This window comes from Opisthorchis viverrini, assembly GCF_000715545.1.
Source record: "Opisthorchis viverrini unplaced genomic scaffold opera_v5_205, whole genome shotgun sequence".
In the NCBI taxonomy this organism is placed as follows: domain Eukaryota; kingdom Metazoa; phylum Platyhelminthes; class Trematoda; order Opisthorchiida; family Opisthorchiidae; genus Opisthorchis; species Opisthorchis viverrini.
In genome coordinates this window covers 372347-397597 of record NW_008751865.1, presented here as the reverse complement: position 1 = coordinate 397597, position 25251 = coordinate 372347, and the positions used below count along the sequence as shown (strand labels likewise).

Genomic DNA, 25251 nt, shown 5'->3' with positions numbered 1-25251 from the left:
GCCATGTGGTGCCAGTTTAACTGGTGCTAGCTAAATGCTTGAATGATAAGTCTGTCTAACTCTCAAAATGGCCCGTGTACCCCTTAAACTAAGATGGTTCCCTACACAAATGAAATTCCCGGGATCTGGCATTGATGATAACCTCTTTAGAGCTTCCAGTCCTTCTGGAGCGAGCTCACACGTCAGCCTAGCTCGCTTAGCGTATGTGTCGTTACATTTAACACGGAGGTGAAGCAGATAAAAAAGAGACGGTTCGTCCTTGCCCAACCAGTTCTATATTTATTCTAAGCTACTTATGAGTAATAAAGAATTAAGAAACATAACCTACTCCACCGGTATGCGAGCACACCAGACAGAAGGGAATCTTGAGTCATATACATTCATGTCACAATTATAACATTACTAGCCTGTCAACCGTGGTCGCTTGGTCCAGTTCTGTTCAGCTCAGCAGCTGTCAAACCGTGGGTGACTTACTTTTCCTGCGGATTGTTCGAATGTTCGAATTTGGAATTTCACCACCAGCTGCTGAAGCATTAATTGCTTATCTAAGGCATCTACCAATTTTGCGTTGCTCTCCGTTCTTGTTGACAGGCAACTATGAAAACTTTTTGATCTTTACGATGAGTGTGAAGCTCGCACGTGTGATCTGACAGCGTGGGATACGCTAAACTTTGAGGGACTATCGGTTAGACGCTACGTAAGAGCGAAGAATGTTTCTAAACTGGTCGGTTATTCGTTGTACGCGTGCAAAAAACGGTCTCATGATTTACATGACCCAATCAGGTTGTTAAGCTCTGGCACATGTGACAATGACATCTGATGGTCTGAACTCTGAAATAGCGACTATTCTTAGTCCGCTGTCGCTCCACCGCCTTACAGGTTCACGTACGCCATAACAGTCAGTCAAATGACGAGGAATTACTCAGTTGAGTGATATTCAGGCTCTATTCAGAGCTAACACAACCGGAAAGTTACGTATAGTGTTCAACAACTTCCAGTGCCGTTCTGGGTAGTTCTCTTGTGAGTGGGGGTCTCCGCTCAGTTTTCTTTATGTGCGAACAAACCGGTCGCTTATTTCGTCTTTCTACGCAGATCTTTCAAAGAATCACCTTCCCTCTCCTCACACTCTTTGCCGACTTGCCAGCCGGGTATTATGGAGCACCAACGGCCAATTTCGCATTCTCCCGAGAACGACTAAACATTTCTGTGCCCATTGACAAAACAAGTAAGCCACCTGTAATCATGCCTTTTCAACCATATCTTACTTGCGGACCCCTAAAACCAAGTTTTATCGAACCATATCATAGCTGTTTTCTTTCTAAGAGACCAACATCAGAAGCCGCCAGCTGTGGGAGAGTAACTTTGAAGCGCCTTCCATTTGTGAATTGCCTCTCAGAGGACGCCGCAGAACACAACGTGAAACATTGGGATATCAAGGTTGGGGAAGCCAACAAATGGACCACAGTGAACAAAGACAGAATCGTGGTCAGATGGATGCCAGCCAGTCAGAACACAGGCGAATAAGCCATCCAGTAGAATTGCAGAACCGAACGACCAATCACGATTGAAGGTCGACAGTTATGCACAACCAGTCAGCAAACTCTAGTCGACATGGGATAAACTGGATGTATTACATGTTGAGAGGCTTTATAATATGGCCAAAAAGAGGTCCAGCAATCAGTTGAAACAACTGAAGGAAATCAGGGGACATATTTCGTCAAAAACTCACACTGACCACCAACCCATCGGTACGCTCGGTAACAGTGTACTGATGATGTCACCGCGATTGGTGATGAAATGTTTGCCCAGCTAAGCGAACAAACCAACTACCATAGTCTGAATGTTCAGGCTCCAATCCCACGTTGTGAGTCACATGACTGCTCCGCTGAAGGCCTGCGTTAGACAAGGTGCACTTTTCGAATTAAGTCATTTATGAGCAAAGTACAGTTCTGATAAGAGGTCGACATGCCTCACGTGTCATAGTTCTGGCGTTTCCTTTCCCATGAAGGCCACAATACTATATGAATGAAAACGCATGGGTTTGCAACCTGGCATTCTTGAATATGGTCTTGAGAAAGATACGAAGTCAATAGTTAGGCCGCTGAATTGAGCCGATCAGTTTAAGCGCCCGAAACTCCAGCGCGTGCGTAGAATTGACCTGGTAGGAACAATAAGGTATTTCAAATTGCGGACTACTGGTTTTTAAAGAACACATTCTTGTTCAACGTATGCACGCATTTGCATACCAGTTTGGTTTTTACAAGAGACTCGCATGGAACCCGACTGAATCTCTCGTTTATGATGTTTCCAAGCAACTGAATGTGTTGCACCAGGCCGCTTCAAGTTCTACGGTTTTCAAGATATCACAACACATTACATAGACGTAACAGACTATCCGTTAGTTTCCTCATCATCAACAACATCATCATCATCATCGATAGCATGACATCAGTGTTCAACACCGATGGTTCACTGCCGTACAACCATGATTCATTAGAAAGCCTTATTGTAAAGAAAAGAGTAAAGGTGGACGGAGAAGCGACTTAGTGCTAGCCTAACACAATCATTCCGAGGTGTCTACACCTCCAGACATCCACTCAGGCGATCTGAAAGATCACGCGGTCCCCATCCTGGAACGCGAGTAGCACCGACAGCACCCAAGCGTTTCGTGATCTCCTTCATACTCCTCTGCCAAGTCAAGGGTTTCCCACCTCTCTGTTTACGCTACTCTGAATTGCGTATGGAAAACAGCACTCTTTTCGGCAAAAGATGGTTCGGCATACGTGACACATGTCCCAACCAACGCAGCTTCTGGTGGAGGTACCCGTTGCACAACCGAAAACACGCTTTCTAACTTCCTGGTTACGGATTCGCCCACATCAACCCACACGAGCTATGGTTCTGAGGCAACGATTGTCGGACACCTGAAGACGTCTCAGTTACGCTGCTCGAATAGGCCAAGTCTCACAACCGTAAAACGAAACAGCCCGCACTGTAGCTTGATACACACGCCCCTTGAGATTCAGGGACAAACCGTTAGTTTACTAAGAACTATTCGACAGCCCACCAACGGTTTTGCCGTGTATTCACCAGTGTTCACTGTGATCGCCTGGAAATGCCCAAATTCGGTTGACGTGCAAACGCCTGTTTATACCCAATCTTCGCTCACCCAGATGACCAGAAAGTCTACAAATTTTAGTGTGACGTCCTCATACCTTATTAGAACACGGTATTTGAATAACGAGACAGTGATTCACTCACCAAAGTCCCAAAGGACTAGCTGGTGACAACCACTGGGCATCGCTTCTCAGGTGTTTAAACATCGTCAATCATCGATGACTGATTGCTTGAACTTACTTGGACTTTCTCGGCCCGAAAATTCGGCGACTTTCCTGAAGCAATTTCAGTCACATTGCTGGTTCCCAGACAGTTCCGAGCATTTTGTGGTAATTTTAAATAATCTGAAGTTCCTGACAATTTTGTTGCGTAAAATGCTGGTCTATCGTCACTTGGTCACGTAACATGGAAAGCAAGGTCACAGTAACCTTGGATAGAACAAGTGATCGAAGAATTTGTTTGGTTTGCAGTGAAGTGAAGGTTTTGATTTTAAAGTACACATTTTCTCTCGGCGAGATGGTCAATATTGCTACTGATGCCAGTAGTATGTGGATGAAAGCTAAATATTCATAAATGGCCCTAATAGAGAACAACTTTTAGGAACCCCTGTTTCAACTGTGTCACAGGAGTTTCAACTGAACGTCATAATTCTGTCAGTGTATGACCCAGTGGTTCACAGAACAGCTGAATGGTCAGGATAAAACACCGGCTCGTGAATTTCGGTGGACGGCTTTCCTTCTACGCATATTTTCTGGTTACGCAATTACTCGTTCTCCGTACAGCTCGAGCTGGTCCCGAGTAGACCCGATTAGTATTGGATCCGTTCCTTCGAGAGGTCTGACTTAAGTCATCCCAGACTTGAATCTATCGGTTCCTCAATCGATTGATTAACTAGTGGTCCGAGTAAGTTATCACCCAAATGAGTGAGTGAAAGATTGACTGATTAATCGTCTCACAGTATAACTCAATGTTTCATCGATTAATCCATCGATTGATTAGCCTCCTGACTGAATGATTTGTCAGCTGATTAGTTTAAACTCTCGGTTAGTTTCCTATGGCAGAATATTATTCATTTACGTGTACCCTAAGACACTGCATGCATGATACAGCTTAATTTGTCGGTCTGTTTGCTCGGCTGGGCGACATGATTGCAAACATTTCATCACCAATCGAGATGGTCTAATCAGCGCATTGTTAGGGAGCGTGGTAGAGCGCAGCGATAGGTCATTGGTTGTGCTTTGAGTGGTGTTGCGTGTGTGCAATCCAGGGTTGACCTTCGATCACGATTGGTAGTTCGGTCGGGCGGTCCTATTGGCTGGCTGATACCCTGTCCTGATTGAACGACGGCCATGTGACCTTTGAGCCTGGCCTCCATCGTTCAAGCATTTTGTGTATCTTATCGGTAGATTACCTATCACAGCACAATACATAATAATTTTACTCCACTGAACATACCGCACTCCATTCGTCGCAAAATGTCAGTTTATTGGAACCCCAAACTGGACTGACCAAGTTCTTCTTCGACCTTTGTTTCAGAATTGACCGTCAGATTCTTTGATCAATTCTCAGTCATCGCCCCTGCTGAAGATGCGTATCAACTCAGCGACGGATGGGTATATAAGATCAACAAGGTGTTCTACAGACCAGAAGATATGAATTTGATGGCCTGTATCAAGCCCAAGAGAAACTGAAATGTCTCTAGAAATAACGCACACGCGATTGCCCAATCAGAATCGGTTGCGTTTTGATTGGTTTTTGTAAACAATCTTTTGTCCACTTGTCTTGTTTAGCTCGAATCCACACCTTTTTGAGTTTTGTACTTTTCCAAACCAAAATTTATAATTCACGCAGGTTAGTCCAACTGTCTGTGTTCTCGTTGGTGGTGAATAACACCTAGGGTCTTGAAGAACTCGGTAATCAGTCTTTTCGATGTCACAACGGGATTCACATTCTAATCACTCTCAGTCTTTTTTCATGTGCAGTCATTAAGGAGAGTCCATACGACTGGCCCTCATCGGCAGTATGCAGGGCGTCTCATAAGAGACGCGAACTTTGATTGGGTAAGTAAACGTAGCCAGTCAGAAGAAAGATAACAAAGTTTTCCATTATTAGTAGCCGCATATAGGAGGATTTGTATGCAAGTGTTGACATTTTTTTCTTTTTGCGAGGGATGTCAGTACGCGCACTGAAATTGTGAAACTCTATTATTCCATTGGTGAAAGCGCCACTGCTGCACTTCGTGGTTACAAAACCAAACATGGTCTCATCAAAGATCCTTTCACCATATCGACCATTACACGGTTGATTGCAAAATTTGAGTCCACTGGATCTTTATTGGATTTTCCTGGCAAAAGGGAGAAAGCCTCTGAGTGATGGAAGAGTGCCCATTGTACAGAATGCCGTCGAGCAACTTTATTACAAAACATCACGAAGAAGATAAGGAGCAACGTGTCCACTTCGCTAACCGGCTGCTGGACAATGAAGAAATCGTTCCCAACATTTTATGCAGCGATGAAGTAAATTTTTCTGTGGATGGCATAATCAACAGGCACAATTGCGTAATATGGTCCCGTGAAGCTCTTCACGAGTACTTCGCCCATAATCTCCATTCCCTCCATCTCTGTGGATGGGATTCTCCTTAAAGTGCCTCCTGTGTCCTTTTTTCTTTGATGCTGCCGTTTCCGGCGAGAGTTGCCTCCATATGCTGCAGACGCATGTTATTCCGCAACCCAAGCATCGACCGTCTTTCAACAAGATGGCGCTCCACCCCACTACTCAACCCAAGTGAGAACTTACCTCCGAGAGCAATTTTCTGATGAGAGAGTCGTTGCTAGTGGATTTCCAAACTTTTGTCCCGCAAAGTTACCTAATCTTACACTTCTGGTTTGTTGGTTTTGGGGCTTGATCAAAACTTGCGTATATCATGAAAATAAACCTAAGAATTTGGTGGAGTTAAGAGCGAGAATTTAAGAGGAGTGTACACGAGTGACGCTTGAAGAAGTTAAACATGCTGTGTCTCACATCTCATACCGCCTCCAACTTGTTATAGAAATAACGGTTTTTTTTAATATTTTTGTAATGTCATTTTGTTTCCAGTAAACTTCCGTAATGCATGTATGTTCGCACGAAAAATAATTATTGTTTAAGTAGGCGTTCAACTTTTACCATTATTATTATTTTTGCGTGTATTAAAAGACACCCCGTATATCGTTTTTCGTTCCGGGATTTGGACTCTGGACATCAGAGGTTCCAGTACTCCACCAGCGAGCGCCAGACGTAGCTGAAATATCACATCTAGCCAGGAGAACGTGGTCGCTCTCTTTATACAACCTGTTTCTTTTCCTAAGAAGAAACGATTTAGAACGTTAACGAACTACACTCATTTTTATATCAGTTTGGATATGATGGGAGACCCACCCACGAATCCAGCTGAATCTCTCATTTGGAACGTTTCCAGGCAGTTGAACTAAACTCGGCTGTTGTCCTCAAATGAAAAACAAATCCGGTTTCCAGTTATGCGCATCACGCCTAGTGGTGCGCTGTGAATTAACCTTGAACTCGAGCCCAAATCGATAGCTCCTACCCTAGGTGGATTACCATATTTGAAAACCTCTCTACAGGGTGTCTCATAATAGACGCAAAAAATAATACCTATGTTAAAACTTCAACACCAATTCAGATATGCGTCATTTTTTATGTGGAAGTACATGGAGGTGGCGTCTCATAATACGATGCACGTTGGCACAGTGAATGCCGGTCAACTGAGACACCTGAGTTATTGACGAAGATGCTCTGGGACTGAGGTTGCTCGACGGCATTCTGTACAATGGGCGCTCTCACATCACTCACAGACTTTCTCCCTTTTTCAGAAAAATCCAGTACACATCCAATGGACTCAAATTTCGCAATCAAGCATGTAATGGTCGACACGGTGAAAGGATCTCTGATGATACCATGTTTGGCTTTGTAACCAGGAAGTGCAGCGGTGGCGCCTTCACCAATGGAATAATAGAGTTTCACAATTTCAGTGCGCCTACTGACATCTGTGGTAAACAGAAAAAATGTCAACACTTGTTTACAAAACCTTCCTTATGTGGCTACCAATAGTAATACTTTTGTTATCCTTTCCTTGATTGGCTACGTTTGTTCACCCAATCAGATTTTGCGTATTTTATGAGACATTCAGTATTTGTTTCTCAGTTCATCCAGACGTGTAAAAATCCTCTTGGCGGTTGTGTTATCAAAAGAGAGGTACGCGGTCTCGACACCACCACATCTTATGAGCGATAGATAGCCTGGTTTAGGGAAAAACAACTCGTTGTGGATGAGTGCTCTGTAAATTATCGCATACGTGACCACTGAAGACTGTTTGTGACGCACACAGCGGGGGCGCCAATGCGTTGGGTCGCAACTGCCTTAGCACTCAGTGGAGGTTGCGACGTGGTTACATGTGTCGCACTGTAGTATATCGGTGCACAACTCTAGTCAACGTCTGAATCATTTGCAATCTTTGCATCCTTTTCCTGTGCATACCACCATGAACGACCAACTTTCCCACCCCTGCAAAAGTCCTGGTCGATGTTTGCAGTCAGATAATCCTTCCTTCAAAAGTGTGTTGCGCAATACCAACCCCCCTTTGGTAGTCTAAGAGTGCTCGCTTTTGCCGCCTGACTTGGGTTTTTGTGTTCTGAAGCCTTTTGAGGGGGGACCGGATGGAAATATGAAGATGACACGATGTGGACTTGGAGGGTAATGACTCAGGATCCAGAACTAGTGAGATCTTCGCACGCAGTGGCCTTGAAAGACCTCCCACTGACGATTTGGAGAGTGCCTACCTCGGGTAAAGCTGAGTTCCAACGAGAATCCCACAGGCCCTCGTAAAGATGTACTTTAATGAAACGTAATCAATGGCGCGGCAGGAGGTATGAAACAAACAGAACAGTTCTCTGGATAGTTTTTTAATATTTGATCTAAAACCAACCTGAAAAGACGTATCACACAAAATTCTTTCCAAAAACAGGGACACCGAGGAGTTTGATGAGGGGAGCGGAGTGAGTCAACAGCAAATCCCGGACAACATTTGCAGGGCATTTACCAGTCTTTGGTCATCAATAACATGGAAATGGTGACGCATTCCAATGAGACCTAAAGGAGGACGGAAAAAATAATGGTAAAATGTACCAGGTATTGTGTGTACCTGATCTAGGAGCCTGATCTGATAGCCTTCAAGTCATGCATACACTCCACCAAAGCAAACAGCCGAACTGATATGTCCTGGAGCGTCACTGTAATGAAGGAGGGTGGGTTTGGAAATCTCAACAAGAAAACTTCCCTACATACAAGCATTCTTCATTTGTCCACCCGAGAAAAGCTCCAGAAAATCTCGGTTAAACTTCCAGGGTGTGTGTGTGTGCGATTCTGGTTCATTAGGTGTGAAACTTCTGTCCGAATGTGATTAGTCATGTTATCGCTAATCCCACATTTCATTACCTGACCTAGCTCTACAAGAAAAGAAAGTCATTTTACTACATTGACGTTACGGTGACTTGTGCGTACCATTGTAACCGGGTCATAGATTCAGCAAATGTATGGGTGGGGAGAGTTATTTGACTCATTATTTCAACAGTCGCTCACTGTCCCACGACACGGCAAACACTATGATCCACAGCACCAATGTTGCGCTATGCCAGCCTATTTCCTATTGGCTGAGGGGTATCTGACCTCCTATTGGTTCTTTAGGCCTGAAGGCCACAGCAGGCGCATGTTTGCTCCAATCAGCAGCCGTACAGTGAACGAATCATATACAAGTACGTCAACCCGTTGCTTTTGTCTTGGGAGAGAAGTTGTTGCTATCACCATGATGTCACACAACTAAGGGACGACTTGATTCATGGGTAGGGTCCACTGGCAAATTATTCCTGGGTAATCTAGGACAATGACTGATAACTTGAAACCTCAGAGAATAAAACGTTGACGGAGATCTCGTTTTCAGTTTACCTCAGGGATTTCAGTGTTCCCCTCGAACATACGAATCTATTACGATATTTCGCAAATTACATGCGGCTTGAGAGCGAAGAAAAAGCTGAACTCTCCTCATCAATGCTTTATTCGACAGCTTATTCGGGTGAATATCCTTTCACAGTTGAGAAGCATCCTTACGGATGCCTATTCTTTTGAGCTCCGAGCAGCTAAGCACATTAGGAATATTGGGCCCTAAGATGTTACTTCGTCTAACGTAAGTAGTTAGAAAGCGGGATAAAAATGTTGACATCTGAGCACTTACTATGATTAATTTAGAGACAGGAAAAGAACCTGTGAGGCTGATAGAGACTATTATACCTGATTTTGAAGGCGGTATAAAACAAAATGGTGAGATGTTTCAAAGCAACCATTGCTGTTCAACCAAAGGGGAAATATGTGCCGAGCAACTGTTGATAACTAAATAGTCGCTAGAATCAGATGAAAATCTGTAGGAGAGACAGATTATTTCTGCCCATACGTGAGTCATCTTCATTCAAGTAATATTTTATGGTCCGAACTTACCATGAGAACGAGAAGAATGATGGACCCCCAAAGTACACCGACTGCGACCTTCATCAGAGCTTCCCAACAGCCATAAGCAATACTGCTATTGAGAGGATCGAAAACGCTGGGACAGTTGCCTTGTGGTTGGTTGTAGAACACGAATTTGCAGCAAGGAATCGGATACATTAAGGCTGTGGAGAAAGTTGGAAGAAAACAGAAAAAATGAGGTCAAACAGAGCAGGAACTGTGGCTAATCATCCATCTCCTGGGAGGAAGCTATTGGAGACTCTCATGTCCCTACGGTGTAAGGAGGTAAGCTTTTTGCCGCGGAGTAGTTTGTTAGAAAACATCAACTAAACGTTACGAACTAGTGGACAGGAAAGTAAACGCTTCATATGTACTTTATTTTTAAAAACTGAACATCCCCAGCTGTCGTGGATATTCATTGACCAACACGCAGTTGTAAATGAATGCTGCAAAGCAGCTCCACAAGTTCCGTACTGAACCCCACCTTCCATTGGACGCGAGGCGGAGTTACGAGAAACCACATACTACTCGCGTGTCTCATCAGTAGTGTCCCCGATTCACGGGTAGCTCACCTAGCGACTTTCAACTTGAGAATGCGTAGTGAGCACAATTCATCGAACAAATCTATGCGGGATAGTTGGCATATCGATGGGATTTGTGTAGCTGACCAGTGAAGACAGACGGGGCAACGCGGGCCACTGTGGTGGAATTTCGGGTTAAACAATTAGCTTGATGGGTCTGTCTAACGGCTCGCAGAATTTCGCCTCGTCGTCTGACGGTGCTTTTTGCAAAGTAGGCAGTTCCATTTGAACGGTCATCATGTGGGGAGATCACGCGTATTGGATTCATGTAAAATTCCAACTGGAACAGGCTATTTCCTATCCGATGTCGGTGAACCATGCACGGAGAAACTACAAGCGAATGGGGTAGATTGAAGTCCTCTTTTGCAGGGTACGCCATCCAAGCTTAAACTCCAATAATCTGCCCCCCCCCTTCAACTAGACCACTAAACTTATGAGACCAGCTTCGTTTGGTCTTTCGGGAATTGTGCTGGTTTAAACGGGCCAGGAATCGCACCCTGAATTATTTCCTCGTTTATTATAATCATGGCACACCTCAGAATGGATGAAAACATCCATCTGCTGTTCGACCTTCGGACGTGGAGCTAAGTGTTTGTTCTCTCTGTCACGAGTAGATCGTAACCTATTCCCTCCGATATAAGGGGTAAATCTACTCACCATCTTGTGGTCCTCAACGCTGACAGGTGGAAAAACCAATAGCGTTAACACTTTTGTGGTAACTCTCTCACTTCAGTCCATTCTGGTGAATCCTGCCAGCGGCCTGAAACGTTATACCCGCGGTCCGAACCCTCCAATTTACAGTCCCAGATCGTTCCGGATCTGGGATATCAGGATAGCCAAGAAAGGAGGGTCGTCAGGAGGCACGCGAAAACAGTCACGCAGAGGCCAGATAATGATTCGAGGATATGGAGAATGCTCTCCACGGTGGACGCAGGGTCGCATAATATGTCAAGCACGAGGCACAAATGGGACCATAAGGCACCACGTCGCATGGGTTAACGAACATTTGTGACATACTTCCGAAGTGGAGGGTACCAGATCCCAAACCGGTATGCCCACAGCCCCAGGGACGGCCGACATGCGACAACACCTCCATGGGTCGCCACGGTTGAGTTCGAAGCCCCGGGCTGTTGAATGGCTTTGTCAGAGGGAGCTGTCCGGAGGCAAGCCGCCCCTCATAACCGAACAGTACGTCAATTGGACGGATGTGTCACGTGCGGACTACGTACTAAACGAAGGAATGCCCTGATTGGTCAGGATCCTAGCCAATCTGGATCGAGCATTTTTAGCTCGACGCTTCTCGCCCCCTCACGGGGATTTTAGTTCGACCTTGTGGAACATTCCGTGATCACCCTATGAATACAGTTGTAGTAATCTTTCTTTGTCCCTATGAAGGACTGTCTGAAGCTACCGTGTCGTTCGGTGTACCATAGTGGGAGGAACTAGAGGCTAAGTACCACTAAGGAGTTGCACGACCGTTCATCATTTCACAACAATAGCTTTGTCGATCCCATTGGATGAACAGCGGTCCGGTGGGGCAAATGTGATTGGTTGCACATAGCGCGTCCCGTGCACTCTGCACCAATCAGAGCATGAACTATAAAATATTGAATACTATTGAAAAATAAGTAGCCATCATAGTTTGTTCATGTAGGTTCAGGCAATTGCAGGCTGATCTACTGGGTTTCTGTGGTTCTCTAGAGAGAGATGGCGCTCAGAAAAGTAATCACAGCTGTGACTCGCTAGATGAAATCTGAGTCGCATAGGAATAACTCCACACTATAGCATTCGTTATATATTGCATTGCCTCGACACTTGAACGAACAGTTCAGCTGTTCGAGGAGGCCGAATACTGAAAAACCTATCAGTAAGAATGTATCACTGTACCATCGTTCGGGGCGATGAAGCGACCAAAAGTTTAGGCCGGAAAATAAACAGAGCATTTAAGAGCTTCTTCTATGTCATTAAACCACACACGATCTTTGCCAGTTGACCTGTGTTAAAATAAATAATTGAATAAGTACTTGATCAGGTGGTCTTCGATCTGCTCGCCGAACTTGGCAACAAGCTTCCTTGGGGAACACATCAACGGTCACCTGATCGATTAGTAACGAATTTACCCGAGATACGCATATTCCTTCCTTCCTGAACTAACCGTCTATATATGCCAGTATCAATCTACTTACACCTGTGGTACTTGTGATATCTGCGTGAAGACAAGAAGGTCCACAGTGATCGCACTAATCTACCAAGATCTTTTGTGTGGAAAATCATTTGCTAGGCCGTTTTACAGACCATAATTTGTTGTTCTAGCCCTGTCAGCTTCACCTGCATAAACAGATGCTTTGAAATTGTCCGACTGATTACCGTCCACCCAGTACATGTGAACAAAATTCAATAACCCAATGTCAAACTGCACTGTATGCTTTTACTTCCATCTGTAACAAACATTTCTGTTGTTGTGGCCTTGTTGTGACCTACATCTGCGAAGGTCACTTCAAAATATGTTTGGAGAAAATTCCTCGTTCAGCTGAGAATACGCTTCTGGAACTTTCTCATCTGAGCAGAGAACTACTCTAAGCAGGCAATCGCACCGGATGTACAAGAAACGTGAATAGCTTGTGTACATTTTGTGGGGATAAAACAGGCCTTAAAATAAGTAATCAAAACAAAAGAAGTGAGCTTTGGGTTGTACTGAACCAAACGTTATTCAGTCAGAACACAGTGGTTGCCAGCGATGCTCTATTTCCACCAGGCAGACAGGTTTATAAATGTACATATATATTTGTAATGCACTACTTATAAGGTTGCTGAAAATTCGAAGAGTGCCTACGATCAGTTTCGCCCTTCTTGGGGCTCATCAGGTGAGCGAAGTCCTCGAGTTTATCAATAGCTTACTAGGTCGAGAGGATAAAAAGCGAAACCTTATCGGTTGCAAATCAGAAAGAAGTGGTGCATTAGAAGAACCAGCTGCGAAAGTAACGGGACTTCATAACAGCCAATGGAATAACCGCTTTCGTCGAGACAGATTTCATTGGTTGTTCTTCATTCGTCCTTGACAGATGAGTCGTATTCTTAGTATCACTGTTTCTTTTGACCCACTTGTACGCGACAGTGATCAATAGAGCAGCCGGTTCGCACGTTCATTGATTTTCTGGTTTGGTCAAGCGCACCAGGTGATCAAGCGGCAATTCAGACTGGGGCTCACCGTAATAAGAAGGCATTGAGGAGACTGTGGTTCACAACATGGTGCGCCACATGAGTCACTCATACAGGCAACCAAAAGACTCCTCACTGAGAGGAGTTCAAACACTCAGTCAAGGACTAGTGACTTCTGTGTGTCCAGATAACTATTCTCCTCATCACTGAACAACACTCTCTCATTTCCATGAGACTTCACCTTCTTTCCAGTCTACCAGAGGATCTTCAACGTGTGCTTTGAAGGAACTTTCTGGAAACGCCTGGTTTACATGTTCAAATTAGTGGATTATTCTATATTCCAAGTGCTTTTATTCAGGGGCCTCTGAGGCCCCCTTCCATATGCCGTTCGGCAACAAACCCACGGAAATACTCACAAACCTTACCGCTGTGCATGCATTGTTAAACAACAGTGGACATATCTGTATTATTCTTTAACTGAATCCAATTTACTACTGCACCAAATTAGTAATCATCAGCATGACATCGGTGTTCAACACCGATGCTTCACTGCCGTACAACCATGCAGTTCAGGGGTGTACGTGAGCTGGAATACTGTCAGGGTGCCCACACCTAGACAGGAGGACGATTAGGGTCCTCAATCAAAGCCTTCGGCTCAAAAGCCTTACCGCAAGGCAGCGGTGTTTGGCGGGAAGTGGAAATGCATTACCAGTTCTACGGAACAAGTCGCCACACATGTTCCAACCCACAACCAGGAGACTGTGTCTGTCAGGCCTCTAGCCATTGACCAACCTGGTATACGAGGCCCTCTGAGTGTCGCGGGAGCATCTCCCAGTATAGTTCAATGGGTCGATGAGGTGCGCAAGCCGTCACATCACGGTAAGGTCCGGTCTCTTCGTGAGGGGCAATATTAGTAGCATGGAAATTTCAACCGGGGCTTCATCATGCAGCTCAGCGTAGTCTACGCTAACAAGCTCCTGCAGATCATCCGAGGAGTCATCACTGGGGGAACCAGTTAGCACGTGACCACGTGATGCGAACTTTTTGATTCAAGGATGAGTGCCTCTATATCCTGTGTGAGTGAGTGCTAGTCATTCACCTCGCTGATCTGCTATTCGTAAACACTTTTCAGCTTCTAAAATGAGGTCAAATGGTCTATTCGCCCTAGGAACTCGTGATACGTGCACTGCTGATGACTCCCACCAAGGATGAAACAGCGGTGTAGCGCCTATTGGTCCACTACCGATTTCGGCGAACTAAAACCCCATTACTCAAAAAGTTCAGGTGGATTTCGGCAGAGTCTCATGATCACACCGACGAAATCAGCAAACACAGGTACACTTTGGTGTTCAGTTTGGAAACAAGGTTAACTGAGATTCAAGGACCAGGCCTAACTGAGAATGTTCAGAATTCTGATCGATTTTGTAAACAGTAGTGACCAACCACATCAATATTTATAGCCCTTTTCTCAGTAAAAAAAAGCGGAAATATGTTGCAGAACTACTTTCATTTGCACACCATTTTTGTTTGAAAGAAGGAAGCCCCTTGTTTCCCAATTCCAGATTTCTCGAATTAAGCCGCTACAATGACTTTACTGATCACGTCTATTGCTTGCTGGACACTGTAACGAGTGGGAGTGAGGTTACAGCAAGGAACATGGATGATTCAGTTAGTTCGTTGCGTGGCTCGAACCCATGACCAGTACACGAGTTCATTTAAACCTTACTAACTGTTAAAGTTGTACTTGAAAATTGTGTCTACTGAAAACTGTTGAACAACATACTAGCCGTCTGTTCCTTGAATACCTGATAGCTTTATGAAGTGTTTTGGGCGCTGCTTCAGATACGTCCCTTTGCTTCCTGCACATGGGTTCGAGCTCCACAGTTCTGTAGATTTCATTCACCTCAACTGACTCATTTTTGCGTAAAAAAACAACGATTGTGGTTGCTCCACAGTTCTGTAGATTTCATTCACCTCAACTGACTCATTTTTGCGTAAAAAAACAACAGATGATTGTGGTTCCTAGATTAGATTAACTCGAGTGACTACAAGAAAAAGAAGCATCTTTCCATCCACTATTTTTCACACCGATCTGGAATCCCGAATAGTCAATCAGGTTCTATTAGTGCTCAAAAAACTCGATGAAGTTTGAGGTGAGTTTGAGGTCAAGCCTTATAGAGTGTACAAGACATTAGATGCACAGAGTATGGAAACCTGCAGACCAATTGTGACGAGCAAGACCAGTGTTGGTCATGATTTGGGGTGGATAATTTAAGTTACTCAGGAGTATTATATATTCCATACACAAATCCATCAGAGCTTACTGTAAGCCGTCCCTTGCCATTGGACAGCCCGTTGGAATGAGGTTGAATTCACGAAGTCTTCACCGTTCTTCACTCCACAACATTCAAGCTATATGAAGGGGAAAGAAAAGAAAGTAAACCAAACCATGAACAAAAATACCTATCCCGCCAAACTCCTAAATTGCAACCAAAAATGTGTCCAGTGGGTTTCAAGCGTGTGCCACGCTGCCTAACTGGGAAGTCCTGACTGGCGGGTCAATCGATCGTCACAAACAGGACAGTTACTGGGTCGTCGTTCGATGAGTCGGGCACACCAATCACATCGTTCAAGTGTGAACACATTCGCCTGTTCAGACGTGAAAATTCAGATGCGTCCAACATGCGTTAGTGGAGTAGTGGTTACACGCTCGCCTCGCATGTCCCATGTCCGGGGTTCCAGTCCCGGCACGGCCATTAAATATGCACTGCTGATGAGCTCTCATAAGAGCGAAACTCGAGTCCAGTGCTTCCCCCGTTTGGTGTGGACTCACCGGAATAATCACGCCAGAACAGGAACACGGCCGTTCAAATGAGAGTGGTGTGGCTATGAATAAACCATAAAAATAATTCATATTCGGTCATCACTGCCCAACAGGGTGACTTGGGCTCACACTAATCCACGTAAGAGGAATGCGTGGGCAACAGAATCCTCCCAATTTCTATGGGAGATACACAAAAGAACCAGCCTCTGGAGATAGGCCTGAGAGGTCCACCATTCGCTGTGCGTATCTCGAGACTGCCACGTGAGGTTGAAGCATGGCAGATGTGTTAGATACTGACACCGCCAGATTAAAATCTGATTAGATGACTGCCGGTTTGTAACCAGTCATAAATTTACAAAAAAAACTGGACGCTATCTTCAGGAAGTCCCTAATTTTCGAAGCGAATTATTCATATCTAAGTATAGAAAAATCAAGTTTTGAATACTGCTCAGAATTCATGATCCAGATCAGAATGAATGCGGACGTCATATCAAACCCATATCCACTTGTATACTACTCTGGGCCCATCTGAAACACGAGGGAAAGTATGGCGACAAACTAGGGTTCAGTCACCTCGGAAGGTGTCAATTTCTTACCACGAGTGGGGGGGGGTAGTTAGAATTTTTGGCCCGATGAGCTGATTCCCAGCAGTTTCCTTTCAGAGGATAGCATCCTAGTTTTGGTTTTATTCCTACATTCAGCCTCCAAAAATCTTGTCGCGCGCAATGCCCAATTTCTTGATTCTGTTGCAACAAATTCAAGAATATTGATCTGGGAAAACGCCTCTCCCCAATTGGATTATACTATTGGAACAGTTCCTTGTAGTTACATAGGTGCTTGGCTAGTGATGAGCTTACTGATCATAAAAGATATTCAAAATTGTCGGATCTGACTCGAAGAAACTTGTCCAGGGTTCTTTTCCAGATAAGCATCGCTACGAATGCGAAAAGTGAATGTGCGAAAAGTTAAAACCCCCCACTTTTTGCCAGCTCCAATTTGATCTGTGCACACAACCTTGACCTATTTTTGATGAAAACAATTCCTTATCCGCATCTAGGCTCATTTTGTGCAAACATTTTCTCCGTTCGGACGTAACACCTTAAATGAACTTTCTAACGCTTTCAACTCTCGTTCATCACAATGAGACGGCAATATGTTTTTTGCAAAGCCACGGAGTGATCATCGACAACGTTTATCCCAACGTTTATGGCCACCAAATGACACTTTCAACCGTTTCTGACAGGTTAAAGTGTAATGCCCAACAGCGTCGGCGAAAAATCGGTATTCGATAAGGGATCTGCCGGGAAACTAAAGAGGTGTTCAGGTGTGCAGTGCCAGATCGAACTGCGGCCACTTTGATGGACACAATCCAGGCCTGCATCGCTCCCGGCTCAATCATCATCTCCGATACGTGGGCATCATACCAAGGAATTGAAACGGTGATTGACATTAATTATACTCATGAAACGGTTATTCATACCGAAAACTTTGTGCACCCAACGACTGGAGCTCACACACAAACCATCGAATCTCTTTGGCACGTCTACAAGATGCAGAATAAACGCCAATGCGGTACACACTGATCTTTAGTAGACAGCTTACCTGTGTGTGTTCGTTTGGAGGCAAAGGTACCGAAAACTGGACCTTTTCATGCAGATTAATAATGACATGTCCCACTTTCATCCTCTTCAATAAAAACTAAAAGTCAAACTTCATATCCTCTTTTTTCCAATCTTTTTTGGGTGGCGGGGGTTAATTTTTCAGCAAGGCTTATCAGGTCCATTTGCAAGAAGAAAACATACTACTCGCATGCCTCCCCCATCAGTAGTATCCCCGTTACACCCATAGGAGAAACTGTGAACTGTCCAAAGTTTTTCCTCCCCAGAATTTCCGCTGAATAGACTGATTTATCTGAGAGTTTCGAACCTGCGACCTTTCGGTCACGAACAGCTACTCAGTAGTGTGATCAGCTCTGACTTAGACACGGCACAGCCCCACTCATCGTTCAGTTACGGAGACCACATCACGTGGTTACTCATTGATGACCATTCATTTGGAAGTCGCCTTCGTCTTCTGAGCCCGTTTGCGTCTGACTGCAATCCTATCGGCTGTTTGTAGCTCACAATTACCCTGGCAGTCTATTGGTCCAGAGCAGTGTTCATGTTTCGGACTGCATGTCAGTCAAACAGGGCCGTGTGACACTGAACTGAGCGAAATTCCCTGTCTATTTGGTCGGGATGAACACTAATTCCCTTCAAATTTGAGTAGTAATTCCGATCTCAAGCTGAGTCATTTTGGCACACGTAAAGGTGTTCATGGTTAGCACGTTACTGTGAGTGGACCGTGATAATGGGGATATCAGTAATGTGTTCTCAATCAGACCTGAAAATTACTCATGAGAATTTGGCTTCTCGACTGACACTCACTTCAACACTCACGTGTCAAGTTGGAGTGGACGAACTTTGGTAGCTCAGCATCGACTCCCGCTGTTCTGTTCGCTGACTTGTGGCTTGACTTGTGCATTGACGTGTCGTTATGTTGTGACGCAGTTCTACTCTACCGTGCCCCCATCAGTTCTGCCAACGAATCACCAAACGTTTACAAGTGTGTATAAGACAGGATGCAACGTGACCGATTTCAGTTGGGCTACGGGAAACGAACGTGCACTGAATGTTCCGTTTTCGCTACTGTATCATAGCAATCGTACAGTCACAAACATTAAGGGGAGACTCAGACTTACCCTTCTCATTAGGTAGGCTAATCGTTGACTATTCGCATCATCCGACGTGATGCTCACGTATTTCTGGACGCTATCTTCCAGCATAATCTTTCCTTGCCGCGTAAGCTGAAAACGAAAGGTGAAGGCTGTTAGTGCTGGTAAAACAGAGTAGTCCCGTACCCGACAGGAGAGATGACCCACAGAATTTGGTCCCTCTCAGGAAGGCCAGATACCTGAAAGCAACCACTGAGTGCCCGAAATCTACCGAGACTCTGAGCTCCGCTAGATGTTGACCAGGCAGACAACGCCCCCCTCAATATGCGGCGCTTTATAGCCTTGCATCAAACGCAGACAGTGCGAATCAGCGTTGATCAAGGTCAGACAACGCCCCTGCAATATGCAGCGCTTCGCAGCCTCGTACCAAAGTCAGTCCGCGTGCGTCAGCATTGGACCGAGTTAGACAGTGTCCCTCCAACAACCAATTTGAGACCGCTGTATTGTCGCACTCGCACGCACTTGCGCACTCACACTCGCTTGTTCGAAATATAGTTGTTGTGTTCCCTTCTGTGAGTCTTTAGTTCGGCACTAGGCACTGGAATAGCCAGACACAACAGATCGGCGAATCAGCAGATATACCAGTCCTCAACACATATTTATGGGACTTTACGTCTTCGAAGAGGCCATCTGCACAAAAATCTTTGTAATATTGATTTGAACACCAGAATCGAACCCGAGAATGATCACGTGACACTTTATGGATGTTTCATAGCAGCTGATAACTGTTTCAGCTAGTGCCTTTGCTAGTCCTAAGTTTGTTCGGACAGAAAACAAAGAAGTCACATTTTGGCATCAAAAAGAGATCTCGAGGGATACCAACTTGAGTTTCAAAGGGAAACTAAAACCAAACTGAATCTCTCATTTATGATGTTCTTACTCAACTGAATGTGTTGCACCAGTCCGTCTCATGTTTTACTTTATATGGTATTCGAGGTATCTCGATACATTGCACAGACTTAACACACTACTCATAAAGTCGCTGAAGACTATTCAACAACCCATGACCGGTTCTTTCTTTCGAGGGATTTAACTTAATTTCACCTGAGTCTCCAGTGAAAACGGAACTTGTGTTCAAATGAGTGTATCTTTCCACTTTCTTACAGTTTTGGTTCAGTTAGTGCGAAAGGTTGACGGAAACCCGGGGACTGCGCCTACCTGATGAGCCCCAAGAAGGGCGAAACTGGTCGTGGGTTGTCGAACAGTTTTCAACAACCCTATGAGTAGTGCATAACGAATATACATGTATCGTGATATCCCGAAACATGAGGCGGCCTCGTGCAGCACATTCAGTTACCTGGAAACATCACAAACGAGAGATTCAACTGGGTTCCAGGTGAGCCTCTCATAAAACCAAATTTGTTTGCAAATGAGTGTATTTAGATGACAGTGATAGTCGCTTTGGTGGCGAGATCGCTCAAGTGGTTAGAGCGCAAATCTACTGACCGGAAGGTCCGTGGTTCAAACCCGACCTCTGGCTCTCGACTTCCCCTGTCTAGGTCCGGGTAACCTGGCATTATCCCAGCCCTCGTGCTTCCTCCGGGTGGCATGGCGGCTAGGCACCGGAAGGGTGCTACACCTGAACGATTTTTTACGGCAGTGAAGCATCGGTGTTTAGCACTGATGTCGATGATTAAAGTCGTTCAGCTGTGACACCCTTTCGGTGCTTAGCTGCTATGCCAACCAATGTAGTTGGGAAGGCTGAGGTATTGTCTTATTGCTGAAGCCTAGAAAGGAGCAGGGATTGGGTTCGAAGCACAGACCTACCTGTCTGCGAGTTTGCACCTAAACCAATGAGTTATCTGGAGCTCGGGGACATAAGAACCGCTTAGACCGATATCGATTATTTATAACCAATGTACTTTGTAACTGACCACATCCGAGCCTCTCTCTCGGGGCAGGGGTCCTCTTGCCCCCCCTCCGTTTCTCGCCATATTTAACAAGCCCTAATTTAGACGTCAAGTTATGGACAGGATCAGTGGCTTATAGTAGCTGGGTAGCACATGTAACCGTTGGCAAGCGATAAAATTACTTTTTCAGCCACAATTAACTCAAAACGCGACTGCAAGTGTCCTAAATGAGCATTCAGACTTCACGTTGGGTGCAGTCTTCAAAGTGAGACGAAACTGTGTCATTCCCAACAAATAGACGTGGTCTGAAAAACAGGGGTTTGTATTGCTTCAGTTGGTCATCCCGCTGCGATATATCTGTGCAATGCGAGCTCTTTCCTGATTCGAATGAGAGTGGCTGTCATGCCAGTCGTATCCACCCCATTCACATCTGACATTCAGGCCTTCAAGCCAAACTTATGAACGTCTAGAAACTTTTCCACATAAGCCCCGCCACTAATGCAAAAAGTGCATGTGCCCAAGTTTAGCCCCACCCCCCGCTTTTTGCCAGCTCCAAGTTAATGTACGCACACAACCTTGACCCATTTTTGATGAAAACAATTCCTTATCCGTATCTAGGCTGATTTTGTGCAAAACTTTTCTCCGTTCGGGCCTTAGTAAAACCTTAAGAAAACTTTCTGACGCTTTCAACTCTCATTCATGACAAGGAGACGGCAATACGTTTTCTGCAAAGCCACGGAGTGATCCATCAGCAACGTTTATGGCCAGCAAATGACAATGTCAACTGTTTCTGACAGGTGGAGGTGTAATGGCCGACAGTGTCGGCAAGAAATCGGTCTTCGAAAGAGAACTTGGCTGCAGTGGTCTAGAATGGAGTTTAGGACAGTAATTCTATTCATTTATTGCTGGTTCAAAAATTTGACAAAAATCAAATTCTGATCAGAGGAATTATCTATTGGCCACACAATCACTGTTGATTGGAAGAACTTTCTTCGCGAAGTTTGCGCCTGGTGGCTTTTGCAGACCCCAACAGGTATCGGTGGCCCAGGTCTACACGTCCAGATCGATGAAACGCTAATATCTCGTCTTAAAAACCACCCAGGGTACGTCTACAAGATGCAGAATAAAGGTCAATATGGCACACACCGATCTTCAGTGGACAGTTACTTGTGTGAGTTCGTTTTGAGGCAAAGGTATCGAAAAACGGACCTTTTCATGCAACTTATTAATGACATGTCCCAATTTCACCCTCTTCAATAAAAACTAAAAGTACACATTTCATATCCACTTTTTTCTAATCATTTTTGGGTGGCGGGTTTAATTTTTTGGCGGGGCTTGTCTGGAACAGATCCAACGTCTACAGGATCTGGCCAAGTTTCCCCAAGTTCTGGCTGTCTTCCACATACTGGAGGGATTAGTTGAGAGAAAAACTTGGTACCTCTACAGAACGTCGCGTAACGAGTTCGACCGAAAATCACTTGTAAAGCAAAAAGCCTGTTTGAAAACTCATTCTTGAGAGGAAAGCAAGTGTTTAAAAATAAACAGTCATTTCCCCGCTCATTGGGAGACATTAAAGAACAGTAAAAAAACACTGCTGACTTACCAAAGTAGAGTCGACCAAGTACACTATTATGATCGTGATGTGGATGATGATGAGGAGACCATTGAGAACTGAAAACTAGAAAAAAAGAGGACCATTCACGCTCTAATTGGATTCAGAAATCAAGATTGTAATTCACCGAAGGATTCGTTTTTATCTATACCTGAGCATATTTTGCTTTTATTGATCGATATCCAAAACAAGCCCATCAAAATGTCCGGATTCCTGACCCTAGGTGGAATCATGGAAAAGTAGAACTGTCGGTTTGGCCGCGCGTATGCCGGACAAATTTGCGCGATTTGAGTGACGTTCGATGATGCGATTGGGACTTTGGAATTCAAGTCAAAATAAAACAAATCATTGTGTTATGAATCACCTTCCGAAATCATGGATGTCCATCTGGACTGAAGATTTGACTCAAAAATCCCCGTTCTCGAACACAGCCCCCGTGACTCATATGGTAGCCTACGGAGTGAGCAATTATGTTCGTTCCTCATACACGACAGATCGTTTGCTCCCACCAGACAATCCGTTGATCTTTGCTCCCACCAGGCAATCAGTTGATTAATAATCCAGACAGTGGATCAGCCGTTTTAGTCACATGACTCCAACGAACATGGGCCAATCAGCGTATTGACACGAAGACGCTGGGCCAAGTGGTAGTATTCGGCACCAGACTGACTCACATGCTGACTGCTGCATGTGAATAGTTTCTAAATTCAGATATCACTGTGTTTGTGGGTACAATGTGGACGACATTCTGATCATGTCTCGTGTTTGGAACAGAGTTTTCGTTTCGTCGAGCCTTCAAATACGGAGTCGTTTGTCTGTCAACACGAACTAAGTGGTTACAAGCTATCGGACAAAAAAGTGGAAACCTAATTTGCACAGAGTTTTTGAAAAGTTATCATCCTCTAGTGGTCTCTTAAGCTTTCCTGGATGTTATTTAAATACTGAACAGTAATGGGCAAATACTGCAAAACAGTTCAATAAGTTTTATATCAACCTTCCATCAGATGCAGCAATGGTGTTTTAACACTTGGCCAGATACTACTCGCGTGTTTCATCAGTAGTAAACACCGTTGAACTGGTGGCTGACCCAGGGTCATCACGCAGCTAGATGATCACTCTGACCGCTTTGCAACTCTGAAAATCGCACAGGAATTAGCTGTAGATACGAAGCAAGCAAGCGGGTTTTATTCAAAAGACTGAAACTGTTCACCCCAAATGCAGCGAAGATGGCATACAAAACTTTGGAAAACTGTCTGAGATGGCAGCAGTTGAATCAACATTTGGTCAAACATCTTATTAACCCGTGGATACCTGCATATATTGTTCGTGTGGCTCTTACTGTCGAGGCAAAATATGCGGGAACCAGTAAGGTGACCGACTGTGAGCTAAACAGGTGTTGATCTAAACAGTTCACATATCACGGTATACGCAACTGGTACCATGCACATCTAGGAACGGATTTGTGCGGGTGTCACAAGTTTGTACATAGCAACGAGGCTAATTCTGCTTTGTTTGTACACATACTATCTTCGACAACCTATTCAGCCCCCAAAAATGTATGTACAAAAACGAAACAATGGCCAGCAAAATGATTCGGCTGTTGCATCCGGCGCTCACGTGACATCGAAAAAGTCAAGAGTTTGGACCAAACATTTCTTTCTGGTCGGGGTTTGAGCCGCATCTGCGGGTAGCGTTAACATTAGTCATTCTCCTTAGGGTCCCCAGGAGCATTTCCAGCCAACCTCCACTTGGTGTGCGATCCCCTCCCGAACAAAAGCCACCCTCGTCATGAACCGAGTACGACGTTCCCTTTCCAATGCGACCTCGGAAGCCAGTTTGGTTGTACCAAAACGATGATCGCAGACACATGAATACTCATGAGTGACAAACCGAAACATACGGTTGTATAAAAGAGGGTATCGTTTAAGGTGGTCGGTAGTTAGATGGAGTACGGTATCACACTCGCTTCGTACAGATGTTTCTTGCGAAAACTGCTGACTGTAGTTCATGAAACGATTATCTCCTTGACCAAGGTTCGAAACCTGGACTGCGGGGCGGACGCCCTTCGGAAGAACTCGAATTATCCTCTCTGAACAGCCCAACAGGTTCACGTTCTTGCACTACCTACGGCAGGTTTACTTAAAAACTTTTATGGCCTTCCTATATTAAACTGTACACAACTTTCGAATGAGTAAACGGCAACAGAGATAACGCAGGCACAAGGTGCTTTCAGTTGTTTTCACAGCAAGTTGCCAGTTCATCTCAGGAGAATTGCACTTGTAAGTCCAAAACAGAATAAAGCGTGCCATGTCGGGGTACCTGGCATCAAGAGCAAACATATCTAGATAGTAAGTGAACAACAAAGTGGGAATATCGTAGTGATAACTCTAGGATGATTCAGATACCAGATGAACCGAAAAAACAATCACTTTTCCAACAAACTGTATCTTCAACACTGGGTCTCCCATTCCTCCCGAGCCATCAGAATTCCTTCATCATCATCATCAACGACAGCATGACATCAGTGTTCAACACCAATGCTTCACTGCCGTACAGCCATGACTTATTTGAAAGCCTTATTGTATAGAAAAGAATAAAGGTGGATAGGGGAGGGACTTAGTGCTAGCTTAACACAATCATTCCGAGGTGCCTACACCTCCAGACACTCACTCAGGCGATCTGGATAGAAACTGACAACAAGAACGTCACTGACATCGGTTGGCGGCCATATCTTGTAGTGTCTCCAACCAGGCACACTGAGGATCACGCGGTCCCCATCCTGG

The 25251-nt window shown here is 44.8% G+C and overlaps 1 protein-coding gene across 1 annotated transcript in view; it reads left to right on the top strand.

Moving 5' to 3' along the window:
* Nucleotides 1-5592, top strand: part of T265_08242 (hypothetical protein) — a gene marked incomplete at both ends in the record, with an annotated part of 50171 nt that extends 44579 nt beyond the window's left edge. Inside the window, 2 exons of the mRNA XM_009173989.1 lie at nt 1093-1225; nt 4654-5592. Of these exons, the coding sequence (XP_009172253.1) occupies nt 1093-1225; nt 4654-4808 (288 nt within the window). The remainder of the gene's footprint in view (nt 1-1092; nt 1226-4653) is intronic.
* Between the last annotated feature and the right edge of the window lie 19659 nt (nt 5593-25251).